The sequence below is a fragment of the Heterodontus francisci genome, chromosome 10, assembly GCF_036365525.1.
Source record: "Heterodontus francisci isolate sHetFra1 chromosome 10, sHetFra1.hap1, whole genome shotgun sequence".
NCBI classification, from domain to species: domain Eukaryota; kingdom Metazoa; phylum Chordata; class Chondrichthyes; order Heterodontiformes; family Heterodontidae; genus Heterodontus; species Heterodontus francisci.
The window spans coordinates 83,144,196-83,165,085 of record NC_090380.1 but is presented as its reverse complement, the minus strand read 5'-3'; the positions used below and the strand labels follow the sequence as shown (position 1 = coordinate 83,165,085).

Here is a 20,890-nt window from a genome sequence, read left to right as displayed (position 1 = left end):
AAGCACAGTGCACTATTTAGTGTTGCAACTGAACTTGGAATGAGCCTTCTGAATGATTGTGTATTTGACTTTGCATACCCACACTACACAAGCACAAGTTCACATAGACTTTAATTTGGAGGGCAACAAATTAATGATCTAAAAAATCTATTTTGTGTTTGTTTTGAGATAGGAAGAAGTGCTAGAGAATATCAGCCAAGGCCTTTTCTACAGCAACATTGGCAAATATGCGGAAAGTGTCTCTTAGTAGGCAATATGTAATAGAAAAAAAATGTTTTGATACAGATAGCGAGACAGGCCCATTAGTAACCTGTCTCAAGATTTGAATAACCGCTATTTGTTACCTGGCAGATTTAAATCAACATTTCAGTTAAAATACTTCCAGATTAATTTTGGGACGAAACACTGCCAACTCAGTTAATTAAGATGTGACCAATTATGATTATCTTTGATGTTCAATCTAATGGGCAAGAAAAGTACATTGAGAACTAAGTAAAAATTAGTTCCATTTCCTCTAAACAATCCCAGGAAATTAGAAATGTAGGGATACATTTTTCTGAAAACCCAAGCAAAGCAATAACTATTATTCTATTTTGCCATTTGTACGCATCAGAGGAAGTTCATAAATCTCAGAGGAATATGAAATAATTTAAACTACAGTCTCTAGAGACTCATCACTACTACTTCTGTTATTAAGCTCAGTTTCCCTGTGACTCGATGTTGCTTCCTGCAACGATGGCACTTAATTACTGGAAAAGTACCTCAGGTTTCGGATCACATATTGCATTTATTATTTTGCTATAATGCAGGAATGACCACTGTTAACAAGAATCGGTTACTATTCCCTCCCTGTGGAAATGGGGAACAAATGGTGGGGGGGGGGGGTGGAAAAGAGTGGGGGACAGTGTGGAGAACAACCTATTCCTTAATAAGTAACAGTATGATGTAAGAACCTTTCTACAGTGAAGCTTCATTTATAATAAAGTCAAATAATTGAAAAGTTAGCTATAAAAGGGTCTCAAATTCTCCTATTTCACTAGTTTGCTTGATTTAAACCTAGGGTTTACATGTATGCCGAATGCCATTTCTGCATGTGCGAAGATTTACAAATAACAATACCCTTAGCCAGTGCAATGCAACTAAAAATGTAACTGTAAGGATCCGAACTAAAACCACCTGAATTCTCTTAATTAAGGAAATCCAGCACAGTTTTGTTAAAGGCGAATTGTGTTTAACAAACTCAATTGAGATTTTTGGTGAGGTGAGAGAGGGTCGATGAGATAATAGGATTGTAAGCAAAAGTGAAGCCCATGGAATAAATGGAACAGTGGCAGCATGCATACAAAGTTGGCTGAGGGACAGGAAACAGGGAGTATTGGTGAACGGTTTCTCAGACTGAAGGAAGGTAGACAATGGGGTTCCGAGGGGTTGGCACTAGACCAATATATTGTAAATGACTTGGCCTTGGGTATACAGGGCACAAATTTCAAAATTTGCAGACGATACAAAATTTGGAAATATTGTGAACGGTGAGGTGGATAGTAATAGACTTCAAGGAGGACATAGACAGGCTGGTGGAATGGGCAGACATGTGGCAGATGAAAGTTAATGCAGAGAAGTGTGAAGTGATACATTTTGATAGGAAGAACAAGGCAAGGTAATAGAAAATAAAGACTGCAGTTCTAAAGTGAAGGAGCAGAGTGACTGGGGGGAACATGTGCACAAACCATTGAAGGTTGAGAAAGCGGGTTAAAGTCATATAGGATCCTGGGCTTTATAAACAGCGGCAAAGAGTATAAAAGCAAGGAGGTTATAATGAACCTTTATAAAACACTGGTTCAGTCTCGACTTGAGTAATGTGTCCAAGGATGAGGGACTTCAGTTACGTGGAGAGAATGGAGAAGCGGGGGTTGTTCTCCTTGGTGAAAAGGTTGAGAGGAGATTTGATAGAAGTGTTCAAAATCATGAGGTCTAGACAAAACAGAAAGAGCGAAACTGTTCCCATTGGTGGAAGGTTCAAGAAACAGAGGACACAGGACATGCGGAAAAACTTCTTTACGAAACAAATGGTTACAATCTCAAATGCACTCCCTAAGAGGGCAGTGGAGGCAGATTCAATTGTGGCTTTCAAAAGGGAATTTGATAAGCACCTGAAGAGAAAAAAAAATTGCAAGGCTACGCGAAAGGGCAGGGGAGTGGGACAAGCTAAATTGCTCTTGCACAGAGCAGACACAGACTTGACGGGCCGAGTGGCCTCCTTCTGTGCTGTAAGCATTCTATGATTCCATAGCACGTGGTATACTCAGAATGGTGGGTGAGGGCCTAGTTTTGTTACTGGTTATCGAGGGTGGGTGGGAATCTGGAATCGAGGTTACAATCAGATCAGCTAAGATCTACTGAATGTCAGAGCAGGCTTGAAGGGCCAAGTCGCTGATTCCTGCTCCTAACTCGTATGTTCGTATGTACTTCTACTGGAGAGAGATGGTATCAGCCAACTAGAGAGATTTCTTGTTTTTCAGTTACAGCACCACATTACAAAAGCAGTGGTTTATATAAACCTTAAGTTGGAAGGCAACAGATTAGACATTTACAGCTAGTACCACAATAATTTGGTTTTAATTAACCCAGGGCTTGCAATATGGAAATTTTCAGCAAACCAAGAAAAATAAACCAGACACATCCAAAAGCAGATAGTTATTAGTATTATTTTCATTTCATGAGCCTTCAGCAGAAACCAAGTTTTCTTTTAATTTCACATTATACAGTGTGATTTTATGACCTTACTTTGTTGTATTGAACCAGAATTATGTTAACGATTATGAAAGTGCTTCCATTATTTTTAATATTTTTATTTTTTGAGGACTTGTGTTAAAATGGAAATGATTCCATGGATTTTTTTTTTTTTTTACCAAGTTCACCGACAGGACAAGATGTTGTTTGAAAGCCACCTGTGCTGGAGGCCATCTGGTTACAGAGAAGCCACATGTCAAGGTTTATGGATGTCAGGAGGTCGACTGTGTTTGGGAGTTGGACATTGTTTTCAGTTAGTTGTGGTGTGAACTGTTTAAAAGACAGTTGGTGTTTTCCTGCCAAGGAAAAAGAAATCACCTAGCTCACCTCCTTCTTTACCTCTTTGAAGAAATCCTGCCAAGATTCAGTGTGGGGGAAAAAAAATCCCTGGTGCTGTATAGCTCCTGAGAAGCTGAAAATTCCTGCAATTCAAGTGTGTGCTCGCGGAAAAACCTTGATGCCACATTTCTCCTAGAAAGCCTACTAGAATAATTCTTGACATCTCCAAAACGGACTGCTTCTGAAACGATCCTAGTGATACCAGACCAAAACAGAGACAACAGATTCCACATCTTTCTTTTTTCGTCAAGAATTTGCAGAGTGAAATTCTGTATTTTTTCCTGTGTATGCGTGAGTGTAATTGGGGAGTTTCTAAAAAGGGGACTTTCATATTTTAATCGGTGTGTTAATACTCTGCTTCATTACTGGTCAAGTCTTGTTTTGTAATAAACTGATAATTTTGTTGTTTATTAAAGAAACCTGGTTGGGGTATTTTATTTTGGGATAAACATTTAAATAGATGCTGCGACCTGTGCAGAGGTGGAACTAGAAAAGACAGTACACACCTCCCGCCTCGGTCGTAACATAACTATATTCAGTACTATGAAAACTATGCAAACCAAATTGAGTAGCTTCAACTATTTCTGCACCCTGACATACTGTGCAGTAGCTGGACACTCAACACTTCCTTTATTAATTAACATATACCAGAAATGTAACCATTTTTATACTAACTATTCAAAAAGCAATATGCAAAATGTCTGTTCTAACATATGTCTAGAAGTCAAGCATTAAAAACATGCTGGCCTGGGATTTAAATCCAATCACTTCTGAAAATAAAGTTTTGAACTATAGGTTTCATATGTTCTCTGAAATTACAAATGCCAATATTTTTGTAGTGGATAATTCATTTTACAAGATTAGTGTCGATGCTGCAGTGTTTGCTTAAAAGATAACCGTAACAAAATGCAATTTAGCCACAACTGGCATTTAAACCCAAAAGAATCCTCCAAACAATAATAACTATTTACCTATGCATTTTGCTGCAAATTACACAACAGAGTTATTTGGAACAATGTAGGTACCATTAACAGCACACTGAGAATTATTGCGTATAATGAGCAGAATGTGGGGTATAATTGGGAACCTTGAAATGGCCAGTTATTAATTTGTTTTATATATCTGTAAAGCACAGTGTGATCAGCCCAAGAGACAGGATATGCTCCCTTATATAAGTTTCATGAAGTTTTTGCACAAGGAGCAAGCTTTACACAGCTCCGATCTCAGTGCCACATAACACCGACATTCAAAAGAATGTTTCTGGGACCCTCAGAAAAATATTTTAAACTTATTTGTGAAAGTACCCTCACAATCCAGTTAACGGATATCTATACTTGCAGTTATTGTATACCAGTTTTTATATTCAAGGGTCAAGAGTGGGCATTTTAAAATGGTTAATAAAAAGCACTTTCCAATAAAAATTACGAACAAAGAAAAGAATCACCAAATTTTCTGCAGCATCATTATGCATCTTTAAAACACTTCAAAGAAACAGCTAACAGGATGCATACATTAACCTCATTAAGATATGGATAGTGCTAATGTTTCTACCTAATGGATAGGGAATATTGCCATCATTTACATATTGCAAAAGGCAATATATACAATCGATCACATTCTTCATTCATATACTGAGATCTAAGAATCAAGTACTGAAGAAACTGGGTTGTGAGCCAGAGTCTTAACAAATATAGAAACTGCATTTGTGATAACAATTACTACACAGTTTAAGAATGTTAGCTTAAAATTATAATCATTATTTCTGAATTTCAGTGCAGGAAACTCCCATAAATATTTGTTCTATGTTGCCCCACTGTAACAGCTGATGTTTTAATGGCCACGCAACAAACTTTCCTTCCGTTATTCAAAAGTTAAATGCCTTGAAACATTCTATACTGGCTCCACTACTGGATTCTATAGACCAGATGCTGCAAAATATGCAACTACTTCACCAGCAAATGACATGAAAATCTCTCTTCAAACTCCACAACATTCCACAGAGTGGACAAGGTTTAGCTGATCTGTTCAAAATCTAAACTCCTCAGCCAACTGTGAGCTTTAAATTTCACTTACATCCTTCAGTGTCCATTATAACAAATTCAACAATTAGTGTGGTTAAATCTAAACAATATACAGTTCAGCGCATGCGCATGGTTTAAAAGAGGAACTGGTTAACTTTAAGTTCAGAGTTTACTCTAAGCAAGCAACTCAAAACAGGACTTGGAGTAGTTTAGAATCCTTGTAGAGTTCTTAAATATCACAAAATTATTTGAAATGAACTTTCAGAAAACCATTTTAAATTGATCTATGCACCGATAAAGTGGTAGGTTGTTTTGCTTTTGGCCAGCGAGTGTCAGGGAAGAAATGCAGCAAAAATGAATATTTGGAGAAGGGAAGTAAAGGCATTAGGCAATGTTTTTTTTACATTCTCTTGAGGACAATGCTTCTGACAAAGGTTTCAGGTCACATTTTCTTTCCCTGCTGTGGCCCCAATGGCTCCTGAATAGTTAGTGTGGCCTTTCAAAGCCTGTAACCACATTTATCTCTTCACCACAATCATGATGAAGGCAGCACAGTGCAGTTAATGCATTTAGTATTTCCTGTTTGCCAGCAGCAGGCCAATTTTTTTTAAGATTGTACTTATGTTTTCAGTTATTCACTAATAAGGAAATTAATAACTGCAGAGGATGACAGGCAACTAAACAGAGGGGTTTAGACAGAAAGCTTGACCAATGTTAGCTGAACTGCCATATTTACAACTAACCTTGGAGAGTATACGACATCATGTTGACTTCTTTCCCAAAGGCTCATAAAATATACTTTTTTTGCATTATGTTCTCTAAAATCTTACATTACTAACGGTAATGATTTGGACATGAGAAGACAACTAGCCTACCCTTCCAAATCTTCCATCAGTTTTCTAACTGTGGCTCTGATTGTAATAGTTCTGTGTTTTCTTTCCTGATAGGAATTCCTCCAGTTAGACAGACAATAATTTTGGAGAAATACTACATAAAGACAATGTTGGAAAACATGACAAATAATAGTTGGTGTTTCGGTATTCAGTGCCTCTCCAAACTGAATTATTTTAATGGCAGTTTTTTTTTTCATTTTAATGCAATGTTAATCTACTAATGAAATCCCTGCTGTGTAACCTTAGGAAGGATGGTGTTAGAGGGAGACAGAGAGAGATAGACAGGTAGTAACCAATGAAATGTCCAACATGAACTACACGTCCAGAAAAATTCTTTGTCTCAAATTGATTTAAATTGCACAGTTTACTTTACTGTTTAGTTGGTAAGCCCACTCACTGCATGGAGGTTACTGAACTGGATAGATCATAAGTGTATCAGGCTCCACACATGATCTCTAAAGAAGCTACTGGTCAAAGTGGACGATTGTGAAGGTGCTACAATTGGCTTTTCCTGAGCTAAGAAAAAAGAAAAAAAAAGTCTGCCAGAGTTTTCACTCCTAATCACCTGCAACTGGTGACTTGGTTGAAAGTGTACATATGAGCTTCAGCTGAGGACAGGTTCAGCTGTGATGTCTCCCATGGTGAAATAACCAACTGCTATATTTCCTTGATAGCTCAGCTAGAACATGGCCAAAGAAATATTTTTGGGTTGGCTTTTTAGGCTGCTAACAGATGGACCAAGGTACAAGGGCTTAGGATTGTCATGGCACTCCTATCCCCACATGGTCATTTGTACAGTATTCCAAGGTTTCAGACTTAGGACACTTCCTTTTCCTCAGTTACATATTGCCCCTTGGGAACACAGTAATTATGTTGTCACTTTTCTAAATGCATGCCTACGACATCCAAATCTACTTCTCCATCACCAGTTCCACAACATCTGTGTTGTCGGAATTGTCTATCCGACATCAAGTGGTGGGTGAGCCAGAGCTCCTCCAGCTGAATATTGGGAAAACCAAAGCTACGTTATTCAGCTCCTGCCAAAAACTCCATACCCTTGTTCCCAACTCAATCTCCTTTCCCAAGTGCTCATCCAAGCTAAACCAGACTATGTTTAATTTCAGTGTCCTGTTCGAACGTGAACTGAGGTTTTAAACCCCATATCTGGCGCCCTACCAAATTCAGTGAAATTTTACAAATTTCACAGTCATGACATTTCAAGAATTGTGAATTTTACAATTTCACATTTTAAATCGTAAATTTCACTGTGTCACAACAAACCATGAAAATGATCTATTTAAAACAAAAAAAAAGACAGGTTGTTTCTGGTTTCAAATTGCATTTATTGTATACACAAAAAATATTTAGATTAGATTAGAGATACAGCACTGAAACAGGCCCTTCGGCCCACCGAGTCTGTGCCGAACATCAACCACCCATTTATACTAATCCTACACTAATCCCATATTCCTACCAAACATCCCCACCTGTCCCTATATTTCCCTACCACCTACCTACACTAGTGACAATTTATAATGGCCAATTTACCTATCAACCTGCAAGTCTTTTGGCTTGTGGGAGGAAACCGGAGCTCCCGGAGAAAACCCACGCAGACACTGGGAGAACTTGCAAACTCCACACAGGCAGTACCTGGAATCGAACCCGGGTCCCTGGAGCTGTGAGGCTGCGGTGCTAAACACTGCGCCACTGTGCCGCTATTGTAAAAAGCTAACTGTAAACAGATCATATTCTTTACTCATTTAAGTCAGTGTTTGAATGTGAGCATGGAGCAGACTGTAACTGTCTCTTTCTCCATTCCCTGTCTCAGCACTATGAACACCTGTCCAAGTTTAGACACAGCTCTCTCTATATCCACAGAGTTTGCTACATTTGTCAGACAACGCAGTGTTAGCCTTGCAAGGTGGGGAATTCTGCATTCCAGAGTTCCAAAACTGCAGCTCAGGCAAAGTACAATCTGCTTCTTTTGCAATACCTTTATAAGCAGGAATCTCCAGCCTACAGTTCCTGTCAGTCAGGATTCGCATCAAACAAGTTTAAATCCACCATCAACAGATGTATTTCTGCAGGGTCAAAGATATGCACAGCTTTCAGAAATGCCACAGAAGGTTGTTGAAACCTTTGAGTCACTTTTTCTTCACTGTTTGACTCTTCCCCATAGCAGTAATATTATTTGAGCTTCTTTGCCATGCAGAAAAAACCTGTTGAGCACAGGCATTTAATTCAGCATCACCAGAGTACTGTTTGTATGCAGCTTGAAGCTTGTACAAAACTGTATACCACCATCGGCATGCAGAATTTGGCTTCTAAATTCTTTCACTCAATGTGCCTGAGATTTTGCAGTCTGTGACACATTTTTCACAGCCGCCAATTTGGTAGCACCCTACCCGTACCCTATTCGTCACTAAGCAAGCATGCCTATACCTCTACAACTCTGCCTGCCTTCAACCCTATCACTCCTTCTGCTGCTGAAACCATTATCCATGATCCTCAGGACTCAACTCCTTGAACACACCATTGTTGATTTCACCATCTCTTCCCTACACAATCTCCAATTTGTCCAAATTGCTGCTGCCTACATCATGTATTGCACAAGGTCTTTCTCACCACTGTCCCCACTGACTTCAGCCGGCTTCTGTCTCTTAACGTATCAAATTCAAAATTATCTCCTTGATTACAAATCCCTCTACAGTCTCACTCCATCCTACCTCTGTAACCTCCACCTGGCCAACATCCAAGTCTCTGTCTTGAAAGAATTCCAAGTCCTCGTCCCTTTCTTCTCCCTCCATCCACATATGGCAGCCCTCATTAAAGAGCAGAGCATTCAATTAGTTTGGTTCCACCCATTGGAACTCCCTCTCTAAACCTCTTTGCTAGGCTATATCCTGCTATCACATTTCAGGATTTTTTGAACATTTTTCAAGGAAAGTATTTGGAAAGTTAGTTTTAATGTTGTGGTACATTATTGCAAGTTTGTTTTTTGAAAAAAGGATCTGAGACAGTAGGTGGTTAAAATATGCTAATAAGCTAGCATTGATGTTGCTTCCTTGGATTGTAAATAACAAGATACAGTGGTTGGGCGCCTTAACTGATGGACACTTTACATCCAACATGTCAGAGGATCTTAATCTATTCCTAACTGTCAGAGGAGAGAGCTCACATGGACTCCATGAGCCAAATGGCCTCCTTCTGTAATGACTCTACTCCATGAAATGAAGCAGAATGTCAGACACCTGAAAGGGTAGTCTTGCTTTTGGAAACAGGATGCCAAACAGGCAATGAGGCAGCAAAAGATAGGAGACTGCAGGGAGAGAAGAGCCTGCCTGGCATTATAAAAAAAAAAAAGAGGGTTTATTCTGTTTAAATAAGATGACACAGTGTAGTCGGAAGTGAAGCACATTCATTATTTTCATGTGATCACCAGGAGATAAGTTGTAACAATTGAACGAACAGAACTTGATCATGTATTAATCTGTACATTAGCTATCTTGTGGAATAAAGAAACTTAACATTTGAACCCAGTGTTGACTATGTCCACCTTGGGAGAGGTTGAAGAAAAACACGTGTCAAAGGCTGAGATAAATAGAGAGAGAGAAAGATGGATAAAAAATACAATAGACAGACATATTATATACAATATATAGTCAGTGTCAGCCATGGTTCAGTTGGTAGTACTCTTGCCTGAGTCAGAAGGTTGTGGGTTCAAGCCCCACATCCCACTCCAGAGACTTGAACATGAAAGTTTAGGCTGACACTTCAGCACAGTACTGAGAGAATGCTGCATTGTTGGAAGTGCTGTCTTTCAGATGAAAGGTTAAATCGCGGCCCGGTCTACTTTCTCAGGTGGACTTAAAAGATCTCATGGACCTATTGGAAAAAGCAGGGCAATTAACGTCTCAAAAACAGATCATCTGGTCATTATTACATGGTTGTTTATGGGAGGTTGCTGTGTGCAAATTGATTGCCATGTTTCCAACAACTGATGCAACTAGAGAAGATATTACAGCCTTTTAATTCATAACATTTCTCTCCTTTTCAAAAAACATTCTGAAAACCTAATATTTTGCCTGCCTTCAGCGAGTTCTTCGAAACCCTCTAGTCAATGGTCTGTCTTTCATATTTAAAGCACCTCGGGCATTTTATTACATTAAAGGAACTACACACATCCAACTAACTGATGTCCACACTCTTGACAATTCATACAAAATAATTACAATTAATAGAGAAACCAATATTAAGAGTTTAAATGGCTGCTTTCGTATAGTTGTTTTCATTCAGATTCTGCGAATCCAGAATTTAGGTTATTAGTCATTTTCGATAACCCACCTCATAGAGCAAACTTGGATCTACAAATCTACCCTGAGCTATGAGAAATGGTTTTAAGCAGCACAAAATCTGTGCTTTGCCTCCCACACAGGGGGCTCCCAAAATATAAAAGCAACTTATGATGCATATCCTCAGTAGACATAGTCACTTCTAATGTTTGCATCAATCTCGCAAAACCATACAATGGAACAAACTGATCTTTCCCTTGCAAAAGAACATTGCTGCTATTTAAATATTGATCTTTGAAGTAAAGGAAATAATCAATTCAGACTTCGCAACATTTCTATCATGCAGGACCACTGTCAATACACCATAAAAATGAACTGAATTGTGCTCAAATGGTGCTAGTCACATTTGGCTGACCTAATTACTTTAGGTGAACTATGTGCTGAATTAGCACCACTGAATATGACACTGTCAAGAATCTAATTAGTAAAAGAAATTAAGAAAACTGCAAATGCAAATAATATACAGGAAATACACTGTGGGTTTGTCAGCATATCAAACGGAAAAAGGTCAACATTACAAGCAAGACTCCATTGGAAATCTGTCTTCTTTCAGATGCTGACTACCCTTGCTGTATATTTCCAACATTTGTTCCTGTCTCACTTTTTTTTTAAATCAGGCACAAAGGGGTACCTTTTTTTTATTCTTTCAAGGGATGCAGGTGTCGCTGGCAACTCCAGCATTTGTTGCCTATCCCTAATTGCCCTTGAACTGAGTGGCTCGCTAGGCCATTTCTGAGGGCAGTTAAGAGTCAACCACATTTGCTGTGGGTCTGCAATCACATTGTAGGCCACACCAGGTAAGGATGTGAGCTGCAACTTGCAGAAGTGGATTTTATAAATTGGGGATTGTATCTTCTCTAGCGTAATGAGATTCACTTGTCTCAGATAAAGGCCAACTGCATTTCAAACCTCTCTCAGGACCTTTTTGTTCAGCTAAGGGAAGCGTCACTGATCCCAATATGGCAGTTCAAATGCAACATTAAATACTTTGCTCCAGAGTGCTTCTAAACTACCAGATCTGTTCTCAAAGATGGAAATTGTTAACCCTATTGGAAAGATACAAGTCACTCGCACATCTAACTACATTCAATGAGCAGTATGTGTGAGTTACCCATGCATCATGTTCTCTGGGGCCCTCCAAATGGGAAAAAGTACAGGAAATGTGGAGAGCACAAGAGGGCTACTTCTCTGTATACTGCAAGACTACTAGTGGTGCTGTCAGTAAAATAACTCTGAATGTTACTGACAATCCAAAGCATTCAGGTAATAACAAAAGGATTAGAGTTCAGAGCAGGGTTCTTCAACCTATGGCTTTGGAGCTGCATGTGGCTCCCAACCTTGATCGATCGAACCCAGTTTGATAATTAAATGGCTTGTTTCTTTTTTTTAAAAAAACATTTATTAACATTGTACTTGTGATAAAGTATCATTCGATTAACAAAATTTTTGTAAAAACTTTTAAAAAGCTGTTGAAATGTGTCTCTGTCTTGTTTTTCATTATTATTGGCATTTGAGTAACAGCACTGCAGCTCTTAAGATGTGGTATTTTTGACTAAATTTTAAAAATGCGTCTTCTTGTAATTAAGGATGCCGACCCCTGGTCTAGATAACTTATTAAAATAAAATTCCCTTTATGCCACATTGTTGTGCTGGGAAAATCGTAATATGAAGCAGACAGTATTTACAGTTTTACCCAAATTTACTTTTGATTTTCAAAGATCTCATCGTTATTGGCACATCAACTGTTCTACAGAACTTACTAATATCAGCCTGACACCAAACTAATAGGCCAATAAATGATTATAGTCGCCTGACAACTGATCCAATGTGCAGAAATGATTTCTGTTTCACTGGGCTTATTTTTTAAAATTTATTTGCACAAGCAAGCTGTCTGCTGAATGCTGCTGCAGTTTTTTTTTCTGGTACATCCAGAAATTCAAGAAAATCAAGACTTTCCCTCTTTTAAGAAGAACTGGGGACGAATATGCACTAAACATGGAGCCTAATTTTATCCTGCCAAAGAAAATTACATTTAAATTAAATCCAGTGCTGGGAATTGCAAAATGCTGCCAAATTCATGTTATCTCTTGCCCCACCCCCACCTCACTTGCTTATAATCTGTGACTTTTCTAATATTTGTCAGTTCCGAAGAAGGGTCACTGACCCGAAACGTTAACTCTGCTTCTCTTTCCACAGATGCTGCCAGACCTGCTGAGTGATTCCAGCATTTCTTGTTTTTGTTTCATGAAATAAACTGTTCTTAACACCTGAATTCACCATCCCAGCAATCTGTAGACTGTTCACATCATCTCATCTGTGAGATGATTATAGTGAAGTGCCCCATCATTAATTTGGGGGGGCGGGGGGGTGGTGCAGTGCATGTGCGCTGCAGCTTCTGAGTACGATCTCTGCATAGGTTAAAGTCCCTCAATGAATCTACCCTTTCTACTGGTTAAAGACAGAAGATTGCCTTCCCTCCAACCAATGCAACCCGCCCAACTGCACAGTCCCACTTACTTTACTGACTGAACCGCAGGGCAGCTCATATGGCTCCCGATTTGAACCCGTGATCATTAATAGTTAGGATATACATTCAGGGACACTGTTTGCCGGGGATACAGTATCTCTTCCAGGGGCTATCCCTGGAAAACAGGGACATATGGTCACCCTATATTAACTAGACTCCAGTTGTAGAATTTTTTTTTTAAAAAGAAATGGATTCTTAAAACTATTGTTAGTATGCTTCAGAGAATATGAAAATAACTGACATTGTGCTTAAAATACCAAAAAATCTTTGATGAATCAACTTTTTTGCTTCTAAAATACAAAGAGGACTTTGAAACACTAAGCTATTTTCAGTCTTGTAGACGCATGGCTAGATGAGAGAAAACAAATCTGCTCTTAGTTTAGGCCAAGATTATTTTGTAGCTCCCAAGAGAATATTAAATCTTTGTAGCTCCTAAAAGATTAAAAATTACAAATGAAAATAAAGATTTTCTTTAAATTTTATTTGAGAGAAGTTTATAATGCAAGAGAAATAGATTAACCATAATGCTCCATTTTCACTATATCAACCAGCCTTTAGAAAACAATGAATCCAAATCAGAGCTTTACTGGTGCTCTGCACAATGACCTAAGACAACGCTAGGTAACAGCGCAGGACAGATAGTTTCAGATTTCATGAATGTGTGTTCTCGGAGACATTTTGCATATTTCAGTTACAATGGGAAAATTTCAAAAATGGTCTAATCCAATAGAATTTCAGTAATTTTCAAAACTCTGTCTCACAACATCTTGTCTAATTCCATTTAGCTCTATTCCTTTCTTGATCAAAATATCAGGACAATATTTAAACTGAACTCTCAATCTTTTTTGTTCATCAAGCATGTGCATACTGTACATGAACAAGGCCATGGAAGCCATTTTAGTTTTGAGTGTTAGAATTTTACTGTCATTTTGATCGTACCTTCAAAATGAAAATAAACTTCATCTGTATAGACAAAACAAGGTCACAAATGTGATTTCAGAAAGACAACAGGGGCGTCAAGGGCCCACTGAAAACTGATACAAACTGGCGTGAAAGGGTAATGAGGATTAAGATACCTGCACAAAATGGCACTTGATTGCTCATATGTTTGATACAATGCCCACTGACAACAGAAGCCGAAACTAGGAAATGTTATGGTTTTAACCTCAGCATTTACTGCCAAAGATGTTTGAAAATTGAAAAAGTTATAGCATGATTAATTGAAAAAGGCATCAACAATTAATAACATTAACAATTCAATTTAATAGGAGTACCACATATCCCATTATTAATGGGAATTTAACACCTTTAATGCTGTATTGTATTATTTTACTTCTGGACACATTCTTTTGCTTGTTACTGACTGCTGCTAAAGTATTTAAGTCTTAAGAAAAATATAACACATTGAGGAACCAATGACGAGCATGATTATTGTTTTACTGCAACACAAATAGGAAGACATCTTTAAAAAAAAGAAACCAATATTCTGCTTGTACGATAATCTGTAAACAGTCGCGGTTTACAATTCCCAGTATAAACACAAAGGAATAAGATTTGATCACAGCTTTTTATTTATTTTCTCAAGTGCAAAATTACTTCTTGTAGAGGGAAAGGGGCAGACAAACTAATGGTAAACTCTAAATTTTGGGCATCATTTTCAAACTAGCATAGAAAATCTGCCAAAAAGCATTTAAATAATTTCAAGTTTCAAGTGAAAGCAATAGTTTCAAGACAAAATATGCTTAAGGAACAGATCAGACCCAGCACATGTATTATAATTTTGAGGATGTAACAAGTAACTGGTAATGTGCTTTTGTAGCCATTTTATTTTTGGAAATGGTTTCACTCTCAGTTACAAATACCTCACCTCAGACTGGTTTCCATTTATAAACCCCTATTAACAGGAAACGCTTATTGGCGTTTTTCAGTGTAGTGAGATACAGGTGTGAGCTGTAAAACAAAAACATTCAGCTGTTCTTCAAAATTTTGAAAAAGAAGTTTTAAAAGTAAAAGATAGCAGTCAAAGTTTGTAGTCAGGCAAAAGATTACACAAATTCAACAATTTTTTTGAGTCATAGATAGAAATGGAAAAACGAAGAACTAAATGGAAACAAGGGAGATCTTCTCCCAAGGCTTACTTTCGTGTTAAAAAAAATGCAAATATATTCTTACTTCATTTAAAATGGGAACCTTGCTTACGTCAGTTAACCAAAAAGGTGCCCACACGAACTTAAGTTGCTTAAAATATGGGTTAGATTACACTCCTACCCTTTCAGGGAATCCCCAAAATGGGGACTCCTTCTATAATGTTACTTTCAGATTCACAAATCTTCTCCTGCACTTTTTCCAGTCACTGTGGTATTTTAAAAAATAGTGTACACTCTACTTCAAAGATTTCCTAGAAAAGTATAGATTTAACACATTTTTGTTCATGAAACTGGGTTAAAAAGACACGCTGTGTCTTCTCTCAGAGGGTTGTTAATCTATGGAATTCCCTTCCCCAGAGAGCAGTGGAGGCTCGGTCATTGAATATATTCAAGGCTGAGTTAGACAGATTTTTATCTATAAGGAAGTCAAGGGTTATGGGGGCAGGCAGGAAAGTGAAGTTAAGGCGACAATCAGATTAGCCATGACCTTACTGAATGGCGGAACAGGCTCAAGTGGCTGAATTGTCTACTCCTGCTCCTATTTCTTACGATCTTATGTAAAACACTAATTTCTGAGCAAGTGTGCACTGGTCGTTCAAGACAATGTGCTGAAATATTTCAATGTGGTTATTCACAGAAACAAATTTGGGTTGAGAGAGTGGTTAATAAAGCATACAGTATCCTGGGCTTTATTAACAGGGGCATACAGTACAAGAGCAAGGAAATTACATTGAACTTATATAAGACACTAGTTCGGCCTCAGCTGGAGTACTGTGCCCAGTTCTGGGTGCCGCACTTTAAGAAAGATGTGAGGGCATTGGAGAGAGTGCAGAAAAAATTCGCGAGAATGGTTCCTGGGATGAGGAACTTTAGTTATGAAGATAGATTGGAGAAGTTAGGAATATTTTCCTCGAAGAGAAGGCTGAGAGGTGATTTGATAGAGGTATTCAAAATCATGACAGGTCTGGACAGAGTAGATAGAGAAAAACTGTTCCCATTCGTGAAAGGATCCAGAACGAGAGGGCATAGATTTAAAGTAATGGGTAAGAGAAGCAAAAATAACATTCGGAAAAACTTTTTCACACAGCGAGTGGTTCAGGTTATAGAAAGGGAGGAAGTTAGAACAATCATCATCACTAGGGAAAAAGTACTCAGCAAACTATTGGGGTTGAAGGCAGACAAGTCCCCAGGGCCTGATGGCCTACATCCGAGGGTCTTAAAGGAAGCGGCAGTGGAGATAGTGGATCCATTAGTTATAATCCAAAATTCTCTGGATACGGGAAAGGTTCCAGTGAATTGGAAAAAAGCTAATGTAACGCCCTATTCAAAAAGGGAGGGAGGCAGAAAGTAGGAAACTATAGACCAGTTAGTTTAACATCGGTCATTGGGAAATTGTTAGAATCCATTATTAAGGAAGTAATAACAGGACATTTAGAAAGTCAAAATGCAATCCATCAGAGTCAGCATGGTTTTATGAAGGGTAAATCGTGTTTGACCAATTTGCTAGAGTTCATCGAAGCTGTAACAAGCAAAGTGGATAATGGGGATCCTGTAGATGAAGTTTATCCGGACTTCCAGAAGGCATTTGATAAGGTGCCGCACAAAAGGTAAGTTCACATGGGGTATGGGGCAATTTATTGGCTTGGATAGAGGATTGGCTAACCAACAGAAAACAGAGAGTCAGGATAAATGGGTCTTTATCTGGTTGGCAAGATGTAACTAGTGGGGCCCTAACGATTTACAATCTATATAAATGACTTGGATGCAGGGATAGAAGGGAACATAGCCAAATTTGCAGATGACACTAAAATAGGTGGGACAGCAAGTTGCAATAAAGAAATAAGACATTCTACAAATGGATATGGATAGATTAGATAAATGGGCCAAATTTTGGCAGATGTATTTTAACGTGGATAAGTGTGAGGTTATCCATTTTGGTCGGAAGAATAGAAAGGCAAATTATCTAAATGGAGAGAAACTTCAGAGTGCTTCAGCGCAGAGGGATCTGGGTGTCCTCGTGCATGAATCGCAGAAAACTAGTTTGCAGGTACAGCAGGTGATAAGGAAGGCAAATGGAATTTTGGCATTTATTGCTAAAGGAATAGAGTATAAAAGTAGGTAAGTGTTGCAGCAATTGTACAAGGCATTGGTGAGACCGCATCTGGAGTATTGCGTACAGTTTTGGTCCCCTTACTTGAGAAAGGATGTAGTTGCATTGGAGGCAGTTCAGAGGAGGTTCACTAGATTGATTCCAGAGATGGGGGGTTTGTCTTATGAAGAGAGATTGAGCAGTTTAGGCCTTTACTCTCTGGAGTTTAGAAGAATAAGAGGAGATCTAATTGAGGTATATAAGATGATTAAGGGAACTGACAAAGTAGACGTAGAGAGGATGTTTCCTCTTGTAGGGCAACCTAGAATGAGAGTTCATAGTTTTAGGATAAGGGGTAGCAGATTTAAAACAGAGATGAGGAGAAATTACTTCTCTCAGATTCAAAGGGTCGTGAATCTGTGGAATTCACTACCCCAGAGTGCGGTGGATGCCGGGACATTGGGTAAATTTGAGGAGATAGACAGATTTTTAATTAGAAATGGGTTGAAGGGTTATGGAGAATGGGCAGGAAAGTGGACTTGAGGCCAAGATGAGATCAGCCATGATCATATTGAATGGCAGAGCAGGCTCGAGGAGCTAGATGGCCTACTCCTGCTCCTAGTTCTTATGTTCTTAAGGTTCTTAAGAGCTGGATGGCCTAAGTGTGTGGTGGAGGCAGGTTCAAATGAAGCATTCAAAAGGGAATTAGACTGTTATATGAAAAGGAAGAATGTGCAGGGCTCCAGGGAAAAGGCAGGGGAATGGCACTAAGTGAATTGCTCTTTTGGAGAGCTGGTATGGACACAATGGGCTGAATGGCCTCCTTCTGTGCTGTAACTACTCCATGATTCTGTAATAGGACCCTGCCTCAGATATGCAGCTTCCAATCAAGAAGCAAGGCATTGCCAAGTACTCAAAAATAATACATTTCAGTATAAACCGTATTTCCCATACCTGAAATTTTAATTCATGAGAGCAAATCAGTAATTTGAGATTTTATATTTGGCTAAACAAAGTTTTATATTTTGAAGCAAGAAGAAATTTCCAATTCAATTTCAATTCATTTTCCAGACGGAAATTCATTTTGGGTGCATTGCTTATTGATTAAAATTACATATGAATGATAATAAAAAGAAAGAAAATTACCCTATCACAAAAAGTCTAAATTGATCAAAATATCTGTTAAAAACTAATTCCTGCACGTTAAAATAATCAGAGTCCCATCATGAGGCGTAACCCCATCTATTCATCCAGCTCCGGTTAAAAGTTCGTATAGAAAAAGGCACGAATGAGTTCAAGAAATAATTTGTCCTTTATCTAAGGGATTGTAGTCTTTTCCCTGAATGCATCCTACAGTAATACCGAGACAAAGGGCGATTCTCACTGTTCATAACACTCTTTACTTGTCAAAATTCTTCAATGGCAGTTTTCTTCAAGAAAGATACACTCATCAAATACCCTTCCTACCTGATTCAACAATCTCTGTACTCTTAAAGAATCGCCTTTCCTAAGATAACAGTTCTAGGAGAGACATCCAAAAGGGATAGCACTCTCAACTACACCCTTACACAAGAGTTTCATAGTCGTGGGATCTACTCGAAAGAATTTTAACTTTGAGGTAATATAATTGTATATAGCCCTTGGCCATCACATTGCTATACTGCTTAACCCAATTCAACTTATTATCTACTTTGATACCTAAATACTTATATAAAAGCCAAATACTGCAGATGTTGGAAATCTGAAATAAAAATAAGAGATGCTGGAAATACTCAGCAAATCTGGCAGCATCTGTGGAAACAGAAGCAGAGTTAATGTTTCAAGTCAGTGACCCTTCATCAGAACTTAAATTGGTGGCCATTTCAATGTCCATATCATGAATATTCACGGGAACAATATCATGAACTGGCTCTTTTCCTAAAGTCTATAACTATTTACTTTGTCTTGTTTTCATTCAATTTAAGAGAATTGTCATCGCAACATTTTACGAACCTCACTGCCAACTCCCTTTGGCTTACTTCATTATTCCCAATGAGACCCACAGCACTGTATCATCAGCATACTTGAGAATCATTATGTTGTTGTGTTTTGATTGACAATCATTCGTGTAGAGGATGAAAAGCAAGGGTAAGAGTACACAGCCCTGAGGAGATCCAGCATTCATTAACACAGTAAATCTCAGAGACTAACACCCATTGTTGGGCCCTGCTGTGAAGAAAGTCACTAATTCAAAGTAGCAGAATAGGATTATCATCAAGTTTTACCAGTTTCTCAATAAGCTTGAATGGTTGCATGTTATTAAAATCTGAAGAGAAATCAGCAAAGGTGGCATGAGCATAGTTGCCTAATGTGCCGTTGCATCAAATGGACCAAGGTCAGAACAGCATCGTCCACTAACTTGTGAGACTGATGAGCAAAAGGTAACTATCAATATGTGGAAATTTGGAGGGAAAACAATAACTTACATTTATATTGCACTTTTAATGTAATAAAATCTCCCAAGGTGCTTCACAGGAGCATTATAAAACAAAATATAACACTGAGCCACCTAAGGAGATGTTAGGTCAGATGACCAAAAGCTTTGCCAAAGAGGCAGGTTTTAATGAGTGCCTTAAAAGAGAAAAGCAAGGTAGAGGCGGAGAGGTGTAGGGAGGGTATTTCCAGAGCTTCAGGCCTAAGCAACTGAAGTCACACCTACCAATAGTGGAATGATTAAAATCGGGGATGCTCAAGATGCTAGAATTAGAGGAATGCTGATAGCACCAAGGGTTGTGGGACTGGAAGAGATTAGAGATAGGGAGGGGCGAAGCCATAGAGGAATTTGAAAACAAGGATGAGAATTTTAAAATCAAGACGGTGCTTGACCGGGAGATAATGCAGGTCAGTGTGCACTGCAGTGATAGGGGAATGGGGCTTGATGCAAGTTAAGACACAGGCAACAGAGTTTTGGATGACCTCAAGTTTACAACAGGTAGAATGTGGGAGACCAGCCAGGAGTGCATTAGAATGGTCAGGTCTAGAGGTAACAAAGACAAGAATGAGGGTTTCACAAGCAGATAAGCTGAGACAGGGGCAAAGTCGGGCGATGTTACAGACGTGGACATAGGTAGTTTTAGTGATGGTACAAATATGAGGTCGAAAGCTCATCTCGTGATCAAATGTGACACCAAGGTTGTGAACAGACTGGTTTAATCTCAGACTATTGCCAGGGAAAGGGATGGAGTTGGTAGCTAGGGAACATAGTTTGGAGTGGCGACTGAAAACAATGGCTTCCGTTTTCCCAACATTTAACTGGAGGAAATTTCTAATCATCCAATACTGCATGTCGGAGAAGCAGTCAGATCATTTAGCAACAGTGGAGTCGTCAAGGGAAGTGGTGGTGAGGTACAGCTGGGTGTCATCAGCCAACATGAGAAAACCAACATTGTGCTTTCAGACAACGTCGCCAAAGGACAGCATGTAGATAAGAAATTGGAGGGGGCCATCAGAGATAACGATGTGGGAGCAAGAGAAGCAAGTGATACTCTGGCTATGATTAGATTTATAAGAACTGAACCAGGTGAGCACTGGCACATCCAGTTGGATGACAGTGGGGAGACGTTGGATGAGGATGATGTGGACAACCGTGTCAAAGGCGGCAGACAGGTTGAGAAGGACAAGGAAGGAAGGTTTACCTTTGTCACAGTCACACAGGATGTCTTTTGTTTCGGTACTGTAGCAGGGGCGGAAACT

General features: G+C 38.8%; 1 protein-coding gene across 6 annotated transcripts in view; it reads right to left on the bottom strand.

The window, feature by feature from the left end:
* cblb (Cbl proto-oncogene B, E3 ubiquitin protein ligase) overlaps positions 1–20,890 on the bottom strand; it is a 279,679-nt gene that overhangs the window by 167,747 nt on the left and 91,042 nt on the right. Inside the window, exon 1 of one of the 6 annotated variants that reach the window (XM_068040897.1) lies at positions 5,203–5,221. The exons of the other annotated variants lie outside the window; for them this stretch is intronic. Within the exon in view, the coding sequence (XP_067896998.1) occupies positions 5,203–5,204 (2 nt within the window). The 5' untranslated portion in view covers positions 5,205–5,221. Of the gene's footprint in view, positions 1–5,202; positions 5,222–20,890 lie in introns of those variants that run through there. 6 annotated transcript variants of the gene reach the window in all.